Source organism: Sinocyclocheilus rhinocerous, unplaced genomic scaffold (assembly GCF_001515625.1).
Source record: "Sinocyclocheilus rhinocerous isolate Xijiao unplaced genomic scaffold, SAMN03320098_v1.1 scaffold1, whole genome shotgun sequence".
NCBI classification, from domain to species: domain Eukaryota; kingdom Metazoa; phylum Chordata; class Actinopteri; order Cypriniformes; family Cyprinidae; genus Sinocyclocheilus; species Sinocyclocheilus rhinocerous.
Window position 1 is genome coordinate 1,272,114 of NW_015638974.1, and position 17,965 is coordinate 1,290,078.

Consider the following 17,965-nt stretch of genomic DNA (forward strand, 5'->3'; position numbering starts at 1 on the left):
TCAGCGCACTCAAACTTACTCATTTAAAGCACTGAACAGCCCTTTTGTTTCTGGACTGTGAACCATCTCAGAGTTAGAATCTGCCTGAAGAGACAGGACTGTGTTCTTATTGCCCGTTCATCTCAGCTCAAACCGGCAACGGCCACCAAATCATGAAGTACATCTTACATCCTCCTGGACACTGGGATGCAGAATGTGTATTTGGTGCCATAGATGTGAAACAGAACACATGTTTTCATTAGATAACATGAGGGTAGATGAGCTATTTTTCAAAGATTTTGATTTGAAGCATTTATCTTTCACTACTGCATCAGATAGCACTAGGTGGTTTTCCAGATCATTTTCATTTTTATTCTCATTTTTCACAAAACACAACACAACACAAAAACATATCCTTTCTAAACTTGTTTTATCATTTTAAATAAAAGGAGTGTCTAAAAAAAACTAGTTTAAAACGTTTTTAGAAATTAGAAAGATTTTTTAGAAATCTTTATGCCTTTATTTTGGTTTCATATGGTTTTGAAAAAGTTTACAATTTATTTTTTTTTTTTACAAAAAGTTAAGAACTTAATAATTAAAAATGTAATGTAACCATGAATAAAAGTAAAATTTAAATAAAAGTATACAGACATCACATTTTTACAAAACTTGGAATGATTAATTAATAAATACCATTTTGGGGAGTCGCACCACATAACATTTTACAGTCTATCTTCAAATTATCTGATATTATAAGACTTGTTGACCTTGACACGTTTTTTTTTGTTGTTTTTTTTGTTTGTTGAAGAAATAATAATAAAAGATTATGCCAAACTACTTTTTCAAGAATCGTATTCCTTTGAGCCTATTTTTTTCATTGTGATGTCAAGACAACTGTGTCTCTTAATATTTTTGACTTTATGCACCTCGAAAAAAAAAACATTAATACAGAAATGTAAAACATGCTCATCTTAGAAGAGGTGTATTCGATTCACCGTTTGTATGAAAAGCATTTTTAATATTTAATAGACAGGAGAACAAATGAGCTTCACGTCATGATCCAAATGCTCCCAGGAGCCCGTATTTATTTTCCAATGTCTCACTGATGTCACTGCACAGTCTGTCCCCGTGTCTGTTTCATAGCTGTCTGATTTTGGGGGCAGATTGCATAACATGTACAGGCATGATGCATCATCCGGATTCTTAATCGAGGAGCTTTTTGTAATCTCAAAAGCTCAGTCGAATAAACCAAGTCATCCTTGCCTCCAGACTATCTAAACTGGCCCTATACTTTACGCGTGCGTCTACAGTAACACACACACATACGGAGACAGCCTTTTCTCACCCAGTACCCACTGCTGCCTCCTCATGGCTTCAGCCTCAAGGGCAAAGAGGAACGAATGGCAAATAGATACTGAGAGAGGGGGAAGATTGGTTCAGTCAAGCAAGATTCTTCAGAACCATGCACCAGAAAGGTCAGAGAGCTTGCAGTATAAAAGCAGAATGTGTAAAAAAAAGGGGGGGGGGGGCAGGAGCTGAATTGTATATTAAAGGGGTCATGAACTGAGAAAATCCCTTGATCTTTTGACGTATAAGAGGTCATTCTACTATAAAAACATCCTGTAAGTTTTGAGTTCTGAAACTTTCTCGTTAGTCTAAAAACAGCTTATATTGAAGCCAATTTGCCAAAATGACAGGTTGTGTAATGTGCCACTTTATGACGTAATAGTGTGGCTAAACCCCGCCTCCGCAGAAGATGATTAACGCCTGCTTCTACATCGCTGCCAGTTTAGCCCCGCCCACCGATTCTACATCACTGCCTGTTTAGCCCCGCCCACGATTCATGCATGTAGTGTAAATAACGAGAGGGGCAAACGATAAAAATGCTCCGAAGACAACAAGACACTGTGCAGTGCCATGTTGTGGAAAAACAATCTTTGCATTGCCTTCCTTCTGATCCCAACATTAGGAAAGAGTGGATGAACTTTATTTTTAATGAAGATCCAGACCGCGTCAGTAAGAACTTGGTCCTTTGTTCACTTCATTTTACCACGGTTTCATTAAACAAGGCACAATTCAACACAGGGTTTTCAGAAAGATTGAAACTAAAAGAATATATTGAATCTGACAGTAATGTCATGTGACATTAAATAAAGTGTGAGTGACTGTTTTTATTATGTGGTCACTGTTGCTTTGTCTTATTACAGATCGCTTGATATGTACTGAGTATTTATGCGTTTTAACCTGAATCAAAGCAGCGTCCATTTGTGAAGGCTGTAGGCTGTCAAACATACACAACTGTTAGCCAATCACAGCAGTGGGCGTTTACTTCCGAGTCGACAATCCGCCACGCCTATATTCAAACAGAGCGTTCTGATGAGGGGGGTCAAAACAGGACAAAAAATAGCCTATTACTTCTAAATGATTATATTTTTTGATGTAAAAATTATAAGTGGCCATCGGAGAAGAGTACAAAATAATAAAGGCAGTTCATGACCCCTTTAATATAACCATAAGCATAATGTTAAACAGCTGTGTATCTCACACTTACAATTACTCAGACACAGATGAAGTAGGCAGAAAAGAGCTGAATATTATATAAATACAAATGTTAACCTCTATTCTCTAAATAAGTTCATTCAGATGAGAGAGACATACAAAATATGCAGAGCAGTGGTACCCAGGACTGGAATTGAGAACCACTGATCTAAAGTAATGAAACGGTCATTGAGGGATCATTCATGCTACAATGACGCCCTCTAGTGGCTATTCTAACATTAATATTGCACCATGAAATAATTTTTTATAAATGTTCTGTTACAATTTTTGGTATGACTTATAGAAGCTAATCTGTTATTACTCATCATGCATAAAAATTACATGCTACATACATAACACTGAGCTAGCAACAACAGTTTAACATACACAGTTAGCAAAAGTCAGTCGTCCAAAACATCAGAAGTGTACGCTGGATGATTTTTTTTTGTCCCACAATGTTCTGGAATGTTCCAGAAAGCAATAAAATATTCCAGAATATTACAGACACTTCTAGAATGTTCCCATCCTTACAAAAGCAAAATATCTTTAAAAGAAAAAAAAAACATGCGAGATTACTACAAAGACTTGTATGTACTATGTTTCCTAATTAATAATAATAGGCTAGTTCTAAAATTGACCTGACCTAAATATTCACCAAAATATTACGTGAAAATAAATAGCACAATAATTACCACCACAGAATTACTATAAGAACTAGAAAAAAAATTTAAGTGAAACAAATGTGTTACATTGTGTTATTGTATTAAAAAAAATCTAAATTCTGAATAATTTTGAGAAAAATCCTTAAGGTTAGAAGAACCAGTAGGCTATACCCGAATGACCGGCTCCAGTGACATTGTGTACAGCAAATAGAGAGGTTCCTGCACACCAATTAAAGATGTATCCCAGCTTGTTGATGTGACTTTGTTGGCCTGTCTTTCCAAGACACCCTGAAGTATGTTCCTGTCAGGTAGGACTCATGCAGTGAAGCTGATACTGTGTTCTGAGAGTAGGCATAAGGGTGATTCACAGTGTTGAAAGTGGCCTCCAAATAAACGGGCACTTTGAGAGCTTAATTAGCACGGAATACAACACACACTGCATGTTAATAACACTAAACGGGTGCATTACAGTTCTCTGCAGACTTGAAGTGAAAGCTTAAATTAGTGAATGGATGTGGATTAGCAAACTCTGGCTTCCTAATTTAAGTCATAATGTGCAATTTACGCTGAAACAGCAATGTCTCTGTAGAAAGGCCAATTTCACACTAGGTCCACAAGCAGCACTCATGTTATCAGGTTAATATGGCATACCCTTGGGCTCAAAATAATACCATCCTTACAGATTACAAAGTATGACTTTGCATCATGTCTCACTGAATGCGTTTTAATAAAATAAAATAAAAAAGACAAAATCATAATTTGGAGGCCAAAATGGAACCACTGCACAGGCACTCATCATGACACTAGAGGGCTCCAAATCACCACTTTGGGTTTATTTTTTTTTATTGTTTATTTTTATTTTATCTTATATTCACAAACATGTTTAACTGTTAACAGGGGGCGGGGTTCCAAGACAGGTTTGAAAAACAATGAATTAGATTTTGAAAGATTATTTAAATTGTTAATGTTTTATGCCTTCATTATATTACCACAGTTTTTTTTATTTGTATTCAATCATAAATCCAGAAAAAAATTACAGACAACAGTTTAAAAAAAAAACATTTAGGGTCATGCCAGTCAAAGAGACATGCCAGTGAAAACAAGGAAGAGTTGATTAGTGAGGAGAGCAATCACGTTTATTTTCCAAAACCAAAATTAAATTCACCTCAAAAAAAAATAAAACAGTATCCTTCGAAAAGGTCTCTTTAGTATAACGGATAAATAAAATAATGTTAAATAAAATTTAAAAATTCTAAGCCTTCTTGCACTGGATGTGCTGGTTTCGGTCTCATTGCCGGCTGCAGTCATGTCCTCATCTCATATATAAAACATCTGTGATTCATAACTACTTGCTAAGGAACTCACATTCACGTAAAGTAGCCTTGTTGACAAGTTCGGGTGAGTAAGGGCAAAATGCACAAGATATAGTACGGTAGTTGGTATCACTTCTTTTGTAGCAGAAATAAACTGCTGCAGAAAAAGCTAGGTGCCATGCAAAAATGGCAACACTCATTACAAATGTAGTAGAGTAAAGAGTACAGATACTTATTAAAAAAATGTAGTGAAGTAGAGAGTAAAAGTTGCTAATACCTTTGATACTCAGTAAAACTACAGAGTATCCAAAAAGATACTCAAGTACAGTAATTACATTTACTCAAATACTTATGTCACACACACAACACTACACACAAAAGCAAATTACCCTTCTCAGTCTTCTTTTTATTTTGAACATACACCTCCAAGCTAATGAGTTCACATTAAATTTCTGCTAAATGTTGCCCCCATCAAAAAGTGCCCAAAATATTCAAACTTGAAGTAAATGAGATAACAACAAAAGCTCAAATAAACAAAACTGATGTTTACAAAGAGCATAGTAGTTGCAGATTGATAGGAGAGACAAAAAAAAAAAAAATACAGTAATTCACAGTCAGGTCCAAAATATTCAAACTTGAAGTAAATGAGGTAACAACAAAAGCTCAAATAAACAAAACTGATGTTTACAAAGAGCATAGTAGTTGCAGATTGATAGGAGAGACAAAAAAAAAAAATACAGTAATTCACAGTCAGACAGGCAGGCAGTTTGTGTAGCGTGGTACAGGTTTGGATTCTGTGCTCTGTATAGTAAGAGCTTGAAGGGTTTTCCGGAACTGCTCATGGTTCAAGCTAAGTGGTCTGGCTCCTCTCAGGCTTTGCAGAGAGCCACAGCAGAGAAACGCACCTCCCCTTTCTCCCGCTCTGTAAACTCACGGCACACCCTTGCCGCATCCTAGAGAGATGAAGTCAGTTATTCAGTCACAGGAAGATGACTCATTGTTTTAAGATGCTCTGAATCTACGGTTTTAACCGTACAACATGCTACAGTTGCAATTAACTACAAACACCATGCCCAGGAAAATGTGTGCTTACCATGACGAAGCTTCCTGGTTTTGAAGGTCCATGATTCACAGGTCCATCCATTCTGCCATCTGAGGCAACAAAACACCCACTTTATAGCTCAGAGACATTTAAAAAAGTAAGTTTAAACTTAAACGCAAGTCGTCGGCACAGAAACAGACACTACACCGCAATACATGTCATCCACTTACCCAGCTCATAAAGCTGACCGTTCACTTTGACAAATGTAATGAAATGGAAGTTAACTTTGTCTGCCTCTGGCTGTTAGAATAAGAGAGATGGAGAGGGAAAAAGAAACAACAATTTAACTTAAACTCATTACTCCTAGTGTTTGTGTATGTCATTCTTGTCTTACCAGACACTGTCCTTCATCAGCAACTGCATCATGAGATTCCTGGATGGCCTGAATAAAACAACTTAACTTTAAAAACACAAATTAAGCCTGAATGCATTTGTTTGAATTAAACACCAAACACCATGGAAAATAAAAATAGTACAATAAGTACATTTTCATTTATTTACTTAGGAAATGTAAATCGTAGAATAGTACCACCTACTGGAGGTCATGAATACTGCACAAATATTAAAATAGGTCTTAGTTACAAGTACTTTGACATTTCTGAAGTTAATCTTGGTTTTTGGCAAAGATTATGTGGCAAATCACATGTTTTGTGCGACTCAACATTTAATGAACACTTACAATACCTTATTTTGTTCAAATGCTTTGGCCCTTTCTGCAGCAGACATCTCTGAGGTGTCTTCTAGAAGCTTCTTCAGTGCAGAGTCACTGTCTAAAGACAAAAGGGTGCTGAATCATGAATCCACATCTCTCACCAATCTAAACTTACTGTCAATTTGTAACTTTGTATTTCATATGGATGTCAAATTTTAAGATATAATATAAAATAAAATATAAATTTAAAAAAATTAAATTATTTTTCAAATCAACAAGGTCATCAGCTCAATTCAGCATCAGAAAACATCATGCGTATGAGCAGAAGTTCATGGCACACGTCTCCACTCACCGAAATCAACACTGTCCTGGTTGTTGGCCACAGCATGTACCAAACCCACAGTTCCACAAGAGTTGACCACAGTTTGTTTCAGAAAATATACACCTTTAGAGTCGTCAACAGACTGTTGGGAACGAAACTCCTCGTGCTAAAAACAAAGAGAGATATCGGTGTTAAAGTCATATAACTAATACACTTCATTCTGTGAGAGTAAAGATAGGCCACTCTGATTTGAAATACTACCAATAAGCCAAAAAATAACATTTACAACTAAAATAAATTTTAACTTGGGTATAATAAAACTACGCAACTTTGAGCATCTAAGTTTTTCACATATCGATTCCTCACGTGAGAGGTGACCACGCCCGCGTTGTGCGCGCGTGCGTCCGTACGTACCTGTTGCGTTAAAGGGAAGAGCAGCATCATGGCACAGCAGGGTGAGGGCACTCCTGACAGAGACTCATCCTCCAGACCCAAAACATCCACAAAACGCCAACTCGAGCCCACACCCAACTTACTCAACACCTACACAAAGACAGAAAAAAAAGAAAAGAAAAAAAAAAATCACATTATTCTTGACCCGTATATCGATTCAAATCAAACAAAATCAGTGTCTGATATATTAAAAGTCTGAAATGACCATGTGTTATAAACGACTAGTATATCTGTAACTTGTGATATTATGCAAAATGACAAATTATTGCGTTAAGCATGCGTATAAAAAATGCTGCGTGTCACTGTTATTGTGCATAGCAGGTGATAACGCGTGTGAGCCCACGCCCTTTCATCTCAAATTGGAGTCCGTGGAAGTTCAGCCCCAGACCCGTCCAGCAGACAGTCTCATCATCACCTCATCTTATGACTCAGCGAACGTACCTTATTCAGCATCTGAAAGCAATACAAGCGCACAAATATGTCGGTCATGAGAAAGCGAAACCATGCGCGATAAATCAGCTGGCCAGGCTAAATCATGAAAAAGCGTTAAACCTCAGGGTTTATTTCCATCGGTTTCCACTCCATGATTGCAGACGCTCGTGAGTGTCACTCCTCAGAGATCTGAAAGGCGCCGCCCGAGAAAGAAACACAAACCAGACTGAAAGCGCACGAGGATCATATGCGACCGGTCATATTCCATTTGCACAGACCGGAGGGGTGTCCGCTCAGATAAACGAGCTATTTATAAACTCCTGGCACACTTATTCGCCCCGCTAGAGAAACGTTTCTGTATATTTCGAGTATCGGGAAAAGTCAACGCAACACGGAAAAGAGAGAATGGCAAAAATGACTGGGTGGTGGTTGAGATTCTCCAGCAATAGATCGGTCCGCCGTCGGCCGATTCTGGAAGCTACCACTGTTCCCCAGTTCTGATTAATCATTTGATTAAAAAAAAGGGGGAACATTTTACAGTAGAGTTAAGTGGACCAGTTATGAATGAAGTGCACTGAATGGCTCGAAGCTGCATAAATCAGAACTGAAGGACTAAATTCCACTTTACCCAACTCACATAACACTTTACTTTGAGCTGAGTTCTGATGAAATAACAACTGATGACTTGCACTTTTTGGTATCTTTTAAATAACTCCTGTTTCTGTGTCTGTAAAATCCAGTTTACACACTCAAAGAGATTTACCATACTGATTATTACCATAATTTGAAAATTTGATGATTTTTTTTTTTTGAAGAATACCCTGCTCTTGATCTTGAAAGAGAATGGGGATTGAATGACAAATGAACAGCATAAATGCTTATAAAAGTAGTAAATACAAGACATTCTAAATCCATTTATTCAATCTCAATATTCACTGAAAATCTCAACAGCTAGGGTGAAAGGTTGGAATGATTCTGGGGGCACACAACAATTTTTACATGTATTTTTTAAATGTATTGGGCCATTACAGTTAGGGAGAATTCCTAGTTACAGTACTGCACTGGCACAAGTTCTCCTTTGCACATTGAGAGAATAACCTTGTCCAATTCTAATCTTTCTTTAAGTTAAATCTTTTCAGTGAACTGGTTGATCCAGTTCACAAAACCAATGTGAATAATTCAATTCACTGATCCACTGATCCATTCGCAATGATTAAAAGAATTGTTAACTAAAAAAATAAAAATTTTCTGAAAATGTATACTCACCCTTAGGCCATGTTTGTTTCTTCAGCGAAATGTATTACATCATTTGCTCACCAATAGATCCTCTGCAGTGAATGGGTGCCGTCAGAATGAGAGTCCAAACAGCTGTTAAAAACATCACAATAATCCATGCTACAATCCATTAATTTACATCTTTTGATGAGGAAATCTGTATATTTGTAAGAAATAAATCCATCATTAAGATGTTTTAACTTTAAACCATCACTTCTGGCCATAATCCATAATAACGCTTCCTCTGGTGATAAAGTCCATCACCTGTTGTCAAAATAAACTGACATATTTGTTTAGAACTGCTTTGGACTGCTTTTACTTGTACTTTTACAGTGCTTGATCTTTGCATATTTCTCTTTTGATTCAGACGAGACAACTTTTTCACTGAAGAAACTGGATACAGAGAACTCGTATTTTAGCCAGAAGCAGCGGTTTGAAGTTAAAAACGTCTTAATGATGAATTTGTTTATTATTAACATGAAGCTTTTTGATTCATTAGATGTTAATTGATGGACTGGAGTGGTGTGGATTACTTGTGGATTATTGTGATGTTTTTATCAGCTGTTTGGACTCTCATTCTGACGGCACCCATTCACTGCAGAGGATCCACTGGTGAGCAAGTGATGCAATGCTACATTTCTCCAAATCTGTTGAAGAAACAAAACTCATCTACATCTTGGATGGTCTGAGGGTAAGAACATTTTCATCAAGTTTCCATTTTTAGGTGAAAAATCCCTTTAACAGTTTCATCACATAATTATATATTGACTTCACAAGAATTGATAGTGCATGGAACATATGGACAAATTTACCTGTACTTTTATGATGCTTTTGTGTCCTTTTTCAAGCTTGAAAGCACCAGTTTACAATTCATTATAACTGCATGTAAAAGGGACAAGAGCATTATTGAAAATTGCTGATTTTGGCATAGTAGGCCTAACCAATAAATAAATAAATAAATAAATAATAAAAAGAGTAATAACAAAAATATAATAATAATAAAACCAATAATATTGTCAAGCACTTAGGTTACAGGTGAATTAACATTACATGTGCACTAGGGGCTGTGCAATATATCGAAATTATCGAAATATCGCAAATGTACATATCGCAATATGCATATCGCTACAGCTTGCAATATTTGGGGCCATGAACAAAAGACAGAGAAAATCACTCACTGCTCTTACCTAAATAACTTTTGTAGCTTAAATAAGAATCAGTTCATGTTGAATTCAAAGAGTAAATACTACGCAGTGTTTTATTTTTCCTTTTTATTATTCAGTTCCTAAACTCATGTTAAAATGACATTTTTATGTAATGCTAGAGTAAAACACTACCGTTCACTTTCAGAAGTTGCTGTAGGGGTGCTTTCTTATTAGAATCAGAATCAGAATGAGCTTTATTCACCACTTAAGTGTGCGCAAACAGGGAATTTGTTGTGATTTTACAGGAGCTCTTGATACATACATACAAATAACCATATATATATGACACAAGATAGTTATAGAAGTTCACAGAACTGACTCAGCAACAGCTGAGTAAAACTGTTTCATCTGAGCATGTGGCACTTTAAGCATTATCGTATCGCATATCGAATATTTCATTATTTAATGAGTTATCGCTTATCGCATTTTTCTTCAATATCGCACAGCCTTAATGTGCACATACTAACATTACAAACAATTCCACCTAAAATGTTGTGATGGTAAAGACAGGAGTATGGCTTTTTATGTATTCATCAGCTATATGTGCATCTGTAGTATGTCTTAATTTCATGCTAAGTCTTTTTAGAACACAATGCAGTTGCAATTGTGTTTGGGCTTGAAATTTGATCAGCAAGTCTTCCACGTGGAAATTATCAACAATGGGTTACTTTCCAAATAAAATATTAGATTTGTGTAACGTGACACCCATCTTTGTGTGTTTGAGTAGACTTAATATGTTGCCTGGTAGATAGCTTTTCTCTGTTTGTCTTATTAAACAGTGAGAGCACCTGCTGGAACAACACTTTGTTGACCAACAGGGTGGGGAACCAGCAGCACTGCATCAGAGTTCACAAACCAGCCTCCTGGATGGAGAAAGTTGATGTTTATAAGTTTGAATAATAACTGCTTACATTCTTCTAAAAATGGTTCTCTGTACTGTGATCTTCTGCAATGCCTGGTCTTCAGCTGTGATTCATTGCTTTAGTATGCACAGATATGTAGAAATATAAGAAGAAAGCAGAAAAACACCACTACCCATAAGTCACAGCGTCTGGCTGATTTGCCAGGGTGTGGCTCAACCCTCAACACATCGCAGTCGAGTTTAATCCTTCTACTAGAGTACTTCATTCCTCATTCCTGCTGCTGCTTCGGTCTGTACTGCAGTCATCTGCTCCTAAACTGAAACTCTTCTCTCGGTAAGTGAATGGAAACGGCACTTCAACTCTAATCCTTCAACTCATGTTTCTATAGAGTACACAGGTACGACCCTACCTGTCTGAAAACATTTCAAACATTTTTTTCCCCTTCTCAATACTTGATAAACTTGCTTTTTATTATTTTATAATCACATTATGCATTTATTCACATCGATGTTTATTACTGCACCGTTATTTTGTCATTTTCTTTCTCTCTCTTCTTTTCTTTTTTAGCTTCGAGCTCTTTGAAGTATTACGTGAATCCCAAAGATGGTAAGTTATAGTTTACTGCTGTAATGAAAGTCTAACATCATTTGTAGCGTGTTTTAATTTTTAACACGCCTTTGTTTTTGAAGATACTTAATGTTCTGTATAGCTAGATTTGCGACATTTCATGTGTCGTCGCCCGTAATAGCTGCGTAGGGAAGAAAAAAACATTGCTTAAAGGGGCACAGTACTTGTTGCATTGCTGTCAAACTCTTACTACAGAATGAAACGATGCTTTTTCACTATCCTGCAATATAGGCGACACACGATGCTTTTGGAAGCATTATTATGTAGGCTACATATGATTCATGATTCCAACTATTTCAGAGAGCGTTTATGTTTTTAATGCAAATGTTTAGAAATAAACAAAATAGTTGTAAATGAGAGCATCGATGACTCACTCGCGTGAGCTGAACCACCCGAAGGGCGTTCCTGTCTGTCTCCCTCAGTTTCTTCACTCTGCTATCCTCCGCTCTCCTCTTCTTTGTTCCTCTAATTCACCCCGTTCCGCTGAGTTCAAGTAAACTGGTGAACTATTTCCGCTAACGTGGCGGATAATAATAATATTTCATACAGAACAAAGTCAGCAATGTAATGTTTTGATACTATGATGCTACTCGTATCAGACGTTTAGTTTACTGTCAATAAGAATATAACCAGGACCGAAAAACTGAAATCACTTTTCATTCATTAATACCTAAGCTGCAGATGCATTGTAAAATAAATTAGTTTTAGCTGAAACAGGGAGATTGGAGAACACTCGCACACTTGTTTCTGCAGGTAAATCAATATTGCTTTCATTTCCGTATATTTGGATATGTCAGATATGTTTGTTCACTCTATTGTTTGGACTGAGGCTGAGTAACATGACTCCAACTGACAGAGTTTTAGTACTAGGACAAAAGGGCTACAGAACTGTAAAAAGATAAATGTTTATTATGTATAAGGAGAAGTAATCGGATTAATCTGTTCAGCATGTTAACATGTATTCAGCTATATTTTGTTGTGATGCCTTGCTTCTGTTTTGTCAAATATTTCCAGCTTCATCTAGGGAATTGTCACCACAGCCAGATTTGGAATCTGATGGTGTTGATAATCGTATTTTGCTTATTTTGTGTCAAATTTAAATTAGCCTAAATAAAGTAAAATGCTCTAAATAAAATGGAAAATAGCAGCACAATTACCTAAAATGTAAGGGGGAAAAAAACTAGCCTGTGTGATATTGTTTGATTTGCAGGTGTTGTTAGTTCAACGTTGAACTATAATGAGCTGAATAATGACACTATTGTCTTTTGTGGAGCTGCTTTACAGCTGATAATGGGTGAATTTTGCAACATTAACACTGTTATTTTCCAGTTTATTACTGATGAGCTTCTTTAAAACAATCTGCATTGTATAAAGTGCTATATTTAACATGTATTCAGCTATATTTTGTTGTGATGCCTTGCTTCTGTTTTGTCAAATATTTCCAGCTTCATCTAGGGAATTGTCACCACAGCCAGATTTGGAATCTGATGGTGTTGATAATCATATTTTGCTTATTTTGTGTAAAATTTAAATTAGCCTAAATAAAGTCAAATGCTCTAAATAAAATGGAAAATAGCAGCACCATTACCTAAAATGTAAGGGGGAAAAAAAACTAGCCTGTGTGATATTGTTTGATTTGCAGGTGTTGTTAGTTCAACGTTGAACTATAATGAGCTGAATAATGACACTATTGTCTTTTGTGGAGCTGCTTTACAGCTGATAATGGGTGAATTTTGCAACATTAACACTGTTATTTTCCAGTTTATTACTGATGAGCTTCTTTAAAACAATCTGCATTGTATAAAGTGCTATATAAATCAATGTGACTTGACAAAAGTGGGGACAGAGGTGTGAAATTATATAAAAAGTTATGGGAAAAGTTGTGGGATACACTCTTAAAAATAAAGGTGCTTCAAAAGGTTCTTCAAGCGATGCCACAGAAGAATCATTTTTGGTTCCACAAAGAACCATTCAGTCAAAGGTTCTTTAAAGAACCATCTCTTTCTTACCTTTTTATAATCTGAAGAACCTTCTTTTGCCACAAAGAACCTTTTGTGAAACAGAAAGGTTCTTCAGATGTTAAAGGTTCTTTATGGAACCATTTAGACAAAAAGGTTCTTCTATGGCATCACGAAGCACCTTTATTTTTAACAGTGTAGGTTTTCTCCTATGTCTCAAGAATCTGCAAGTTTTTCCTTAAATGTCTTGTTTTGCACAGATTAAATCTATAACGCGTGATGTTGCCATCGTACACAAGTAGGATTCTGTTCTGTTTGGATTTTGAATGGATGGCTCCTGATTCCTAAATAACCACAGAAAGCATTCAGGCCTGAGTTATTCAACACATTCCTGTGGCTGAGACATTAACGAACAATACATTTCCTCTCCCAAACAACAAAATATCATTTAGCTTATCTAATAAAAAAGCTGTGAGTAGTAAGTAAAAGCTGTCTTAAATCAGCTGCTGTCTGCAAGTTTATACACAATAAACATTTTGCTTATTGGACAATTTCTGGGGACTTATATCATAGCATTGGCACGTATTACGCATTATAGCATACCACCCTTACCACAGAAATATATGATAAAAAATATATATATAATATGCAGTTCCAAATTCTGAAATACTGTCTATGGTCTTTTTGACATCGTATGCACATTTCAGAATCTCGCCAGTAGTAAATCCGGGTACTTTTTGCCTACTAATTCAGACATACTGTTCTCTTCGCTTAATATATAGAAGGGAAAGTATGTGATTTTGAATGCAACCTATGTCTTGTAGGGTTAAATAGGTGTCATACAGTGGCTACATAGAAGCAAAGCAAGTCGAGATTGATTTGCGGTATGTTCTGTGCTTGTGTGCATACGGCGAGGTTCAGAAAAGGACTTTAGTGTGTATTTGTGTGCCTTGTTTTAATGAGGCCTTGCTGAGAGGGCTTTTGTCAGTAGTGTGGTTGTCACCCAGAGGACTTAACTGAGATAAGAACAAACCAGTGTGCCTGTGTCTGTGCTGGTATCTTTTCCCGTGACTCCTTTGATCCACAAACAGACACCGGCGGCGGAGTGTTTTCTGTGTTCAAGTTTATGAAATTATATGAAGGATTTAAGAAGTGTGTGATTTTTCCCAAAAGATCACATGATCAGCATGATCTTTGACTGTATTCTCACAAAATCTTGGGTTACATCTGTTGGTAATTTCTGGAATCTTACACAGCTTCCTGAATTTGAGTGGATAGTAGGTCACAAACAGGATGCAGATAATAAGTAAATCTGAACAATACTTTTTAAAAAAGAAAAACAATGTTAATTTGTAGATGTGGTATTTGTAGATGTGGTATAGTATGAATTGTATCCAGTATTCTGGTATCACTCCCCTGCCTCCCACACACATAGACCGCAGAGGATTTGTGGTAGTCGCTCAAAGTTTCCATGTGGAAAACTACTGCATGTAAAAGTCAAATGCACATCTTCTTAGAGAGTCAGAGGAAACGTGGGTGTGGTTGTGACTCAGAGATGTATTACTGAAGTTCCTGAAGTTAAATATATACATACTATTAAAAAGGAATGAAACTAATACTTGATTTTTTTTCTAATTGTTTTAGGCTGGCAGAGGCACAGTGAAGGCCCATGGTGGATTCAATGCTAACAATGACGCTGAAGTTCTCTTCAAGGCCATGAAAGGACTCGGTGAGTTTGACAAATGTATTAAATGTGTAACTGCTCTATTATGCTGTAGAATTGCAGAGATCTTACACATTTAGTGTGACTAATTTATTATTATTTGGATGATCAAGGCTGTGTATGGATGCATTAGTGTTTATACATTTTGCTTGTTTAATTTATTTCATTCTCATGAATGAATAACTTGAGAATATTGCATCTGGGTATAAGAGATGGATATCAGTCTACTCATTATGTAATGGTCATCAACAATAATTTTTTATTTTTTTTTACTCAGGCACCGATGAGGATGCTATTCTCCAGCTGCTGATAGCACGTAGTAATGCACAGCGCCAAGAAATCAAGGCTGCATTCAAAACCCTGGCCCATGGTGGATTCAATGCTAACAATGACGCTGAAGTTCTCTTCAAGGCCATGAAAGGACTCGGTGAGTTTGACAAATGTGTAACTGCAAATTAGAATCTATTATGCTGTAGAATTGCAGAGATCTTACACATTGAGTTTGACTAATTTATTATTATTTGGATGATCAAGGCTGTGTATGGATGATTAAATGTGTAACTGCAAATTAGAATCTATTATGCTGTAGAATTGCAGAGATCTTACACATTTAGTGTGACTAATTTATTATTATTTGGATGATCAAGGCTGTGTATGGATGCATTAGTGTTTATACATTTTGCTTGTTTAATTTATTTCATTCTCATGAATGAATAACTTGAGAATATTGCATCTGGGTATAAGAGATGGATATCAGTCTACTCATTATGTAATGGTCATCAACAATAATTTTTTATTTTTTTTTACTCAGGCACCGATGAGGATGCTATTCTCCAGCTGCTGATAGCACGTAGTAATGCACAGCGCCAAGAAATCAAGGCTGCATTCAAAACCCTGCATGGAAATGTAATCTCATCAGCATCATTTATGTACTCAAGCCATATATAAACATGTGTTATTTGAATTTGTGCAGGATACATAAAACAATAATTAAAAAAAAAAACTATTTACTATTTTTTCTTTTCATCTCTGTTTAGGATTTGGTGGATAATTTGAAGTCAGAGCTGGGTGGGAAGTTTGAGAGTCTGATTGTAGCTCTGATGACTCCTCCCATCATGTATGATGTCACATGTCTGCGGGATGCTATTAAGGTACACACCAATAACTAGGGCTGTCAATCATTTTTAACAATAAAAAAACTAATAATCACGATTGTAGTGAAATATAAATTTCATGATGTTTTATAGACAGATTGCTGTATATCTGTACCTTTGCATTTGTTGTCTTAGGGTGCAGGCACAGATGAGAAAGGGCTGATTGAGATCTTGGCATCAAGGTTACCTAATGAAGTCAACGAGATCAAAAGTTTATACAAGCGAGGTAACTGTGTTTGTGCATTATACGTTTTTTCTTAGTATTCTAATTCTTAGTTAGTGCCAGTAAGGCAATATGTGTTGAATGATGCTCTCTTCAATGTTAATGATATCTGTATGTATATTATAGAGCATAATGATGATCTGGAGAAAGATGTGACTGGTGACACTGGAGGTAATTTCAGTAGGATGCTGGTTGTTTTGCTACAAGTACGTAGTCCATTAACAATCTTTATAAAAAATAAAAATACAAGATTTAAATAAACAATACTGTATCTGTGTATGTTAATAGCACTGGAAATTTCAATCCACTGCAGAAAGGACCTAAGACTTAAGTGTGGTTGTTTTGTCATTTTAGTTGCATTACTATTCATTTATTTGATATTATATGATTTTGCTATAGGCCAGCAGACAGCAGGGTATACAAGAAGACCTCATCCAAAGCGATGCGCAGGTAAGTTTGTATATGTAAGTTCACATCAAATCCAATGCAACTGAATGTTTGCAAATAATTTTTTAGACTAAAACTGGTCATTTTCTTTCTCTGAAAAAACGTTTGGATGTTAAATAAAAAGTTCTTGATGTAAAACGTTGAAATGGTTCCATCTAGTGCTTGTGGTGTGTAATATCAGTCAGTTTAAAAACTGTTTGTGGTGTAGGCTCTGCTTGCAGCAGGAGAACAGAAGTATGGAACCGATGAAGGCCAGTTCATCACTATACTGGGAAACCGTAGTAATGCTCACCTTAGGAGAGGTTAGTTTCACACATGCATGTAGGTAATGAAATTGGTATTTTTGTTTCTATATATTCACTTGTTTTCTGTTAATGGTTTTTCTGCAGTGTTTGAGGAGTATAGAAAGCTCTCAGGGTATGAAATAGAGGAGAGCATCCAGAGAGAGACATCAGGAACCCTCCAAGAAGTACTGCTGGCCGTGGGTAAGACACACAAGCACACAGACGCGCACACACACACACACAGACACCGAGACGCACACAGAGACGCACACGCGTAGACACCGACACAGACACACGCAGACACAGACACAGACACACGCAGACACAGACACAGACACACGCAGACACAGACACAGACACACGCAGACACAGACACAGACACACGCAGACACAGACACAGACACACGCAGACACAGACACAGACACACGCAGACACAGACACACGCAGACACAGACACACACACACGTAGACACAGACACACGTAGACACAGAGACGCAGACACGCTTAGACGCAGACACACTTAGACGCAGACACACGTAGACACAGACACACAGACACAGACACATGTAGACACACACAGACACACACACACACACACACAGAGACAGACACTCTCACAGACACACACACACACACACACACACACAGAGACACACACTCTCTCACACACACACACACACACACACACATGGTTTACGGGTACTCTCCATAGGCGTAATGGTTTTTATTCTGTAAAAAAAACTGTATTTTC

At 36.7% G+C, this 17,965-nt stretch overlaps 2 protein-coding genes across 3 annotated transcripts in view; one reads left to right on the forward strand and one right to left on the reverse strand.

The window, feature by feature from the left end:
• Positions 1-5,126: 5,126 nt before the first annotated feature.
• Positions 5,127-7,700, reverse strand: LOC107750438 (ubiquitin carboxyl-terminal hydrolase isozyme L1-like). Its single transcript, XM_016565807.1, has 9 exons — positions 7,574-7,700; positions 7,463-7,474; positions 6,983-7,111; positions 6,599-6,734; positions 6,279-6,364; positions 5,929-5,976; positions 5,765-5,834; positions 5,586-5,644; positions 5,127-5,445 (listed from the first exon to the last, which is right to left on the reverse strand). Exons 1-9 carry the CDS (start codon positions 7,604-7,606, stop codon positions 5,362-5,364), a joined length of 657 nt encoding a protein of 218 aa, XP_016421293.1. The 5' UTR covers positions 7,607-7,700; the 3' UTR covers positions 5,127-5,361.
• A 3,284-nt stretch (positions 7,701-10,984) lies between these two features.
• The window catches only part of LOC107750439 (annexin A5-like), a 9,325-nt gene continuing 2,344 nt past the window's right edge, over positions 10,985-17,965 (forward strand). For both annotated transcript variants that reach the window (XM_016565808.1, XM_016565809.1), the window contains exons 1-11: positions 10,985-11,129; positions 11,364-11,402; positions 15,026-15,110; positions 15,382-15,531; positions 15,916-16,010; positions 16,142-16,255; positions 16,394-16,484; positions 16,608-16,687; positions 16,881-16,931; positions 17,137-17,230; positions 17,318-17,413. In XM_016565808.1, the coding sequence (XP_016421294.1) occupies positions 11,400-11,402; positions 15,026-15,110; positions 15,382-15,531; positions 15,916-16,010; positions 16,142-16,255; positions 16,394-16,484; positions 16,608-16,687; positions 16,881-16,931; positions 17,137-17,230; positions 17,318-17,413 (859 nt within the window). In that variant the 5' untranslated portion in view covers positions 10,985-11,129; positions 11,364-11,399. The remainder of the gene's footprint in view (positions 11,130-11,363; positions 11,403-15,025; positions 15,111-15,381; positions 15,532-15,915; positions 16,011-16,141; positions 16,256-16,393; positions 16,485-16,607; positions 16,688-16,880; positions 16,932-17,136; positions 17,231-17,317; positions 17,414-17,965) is intronic.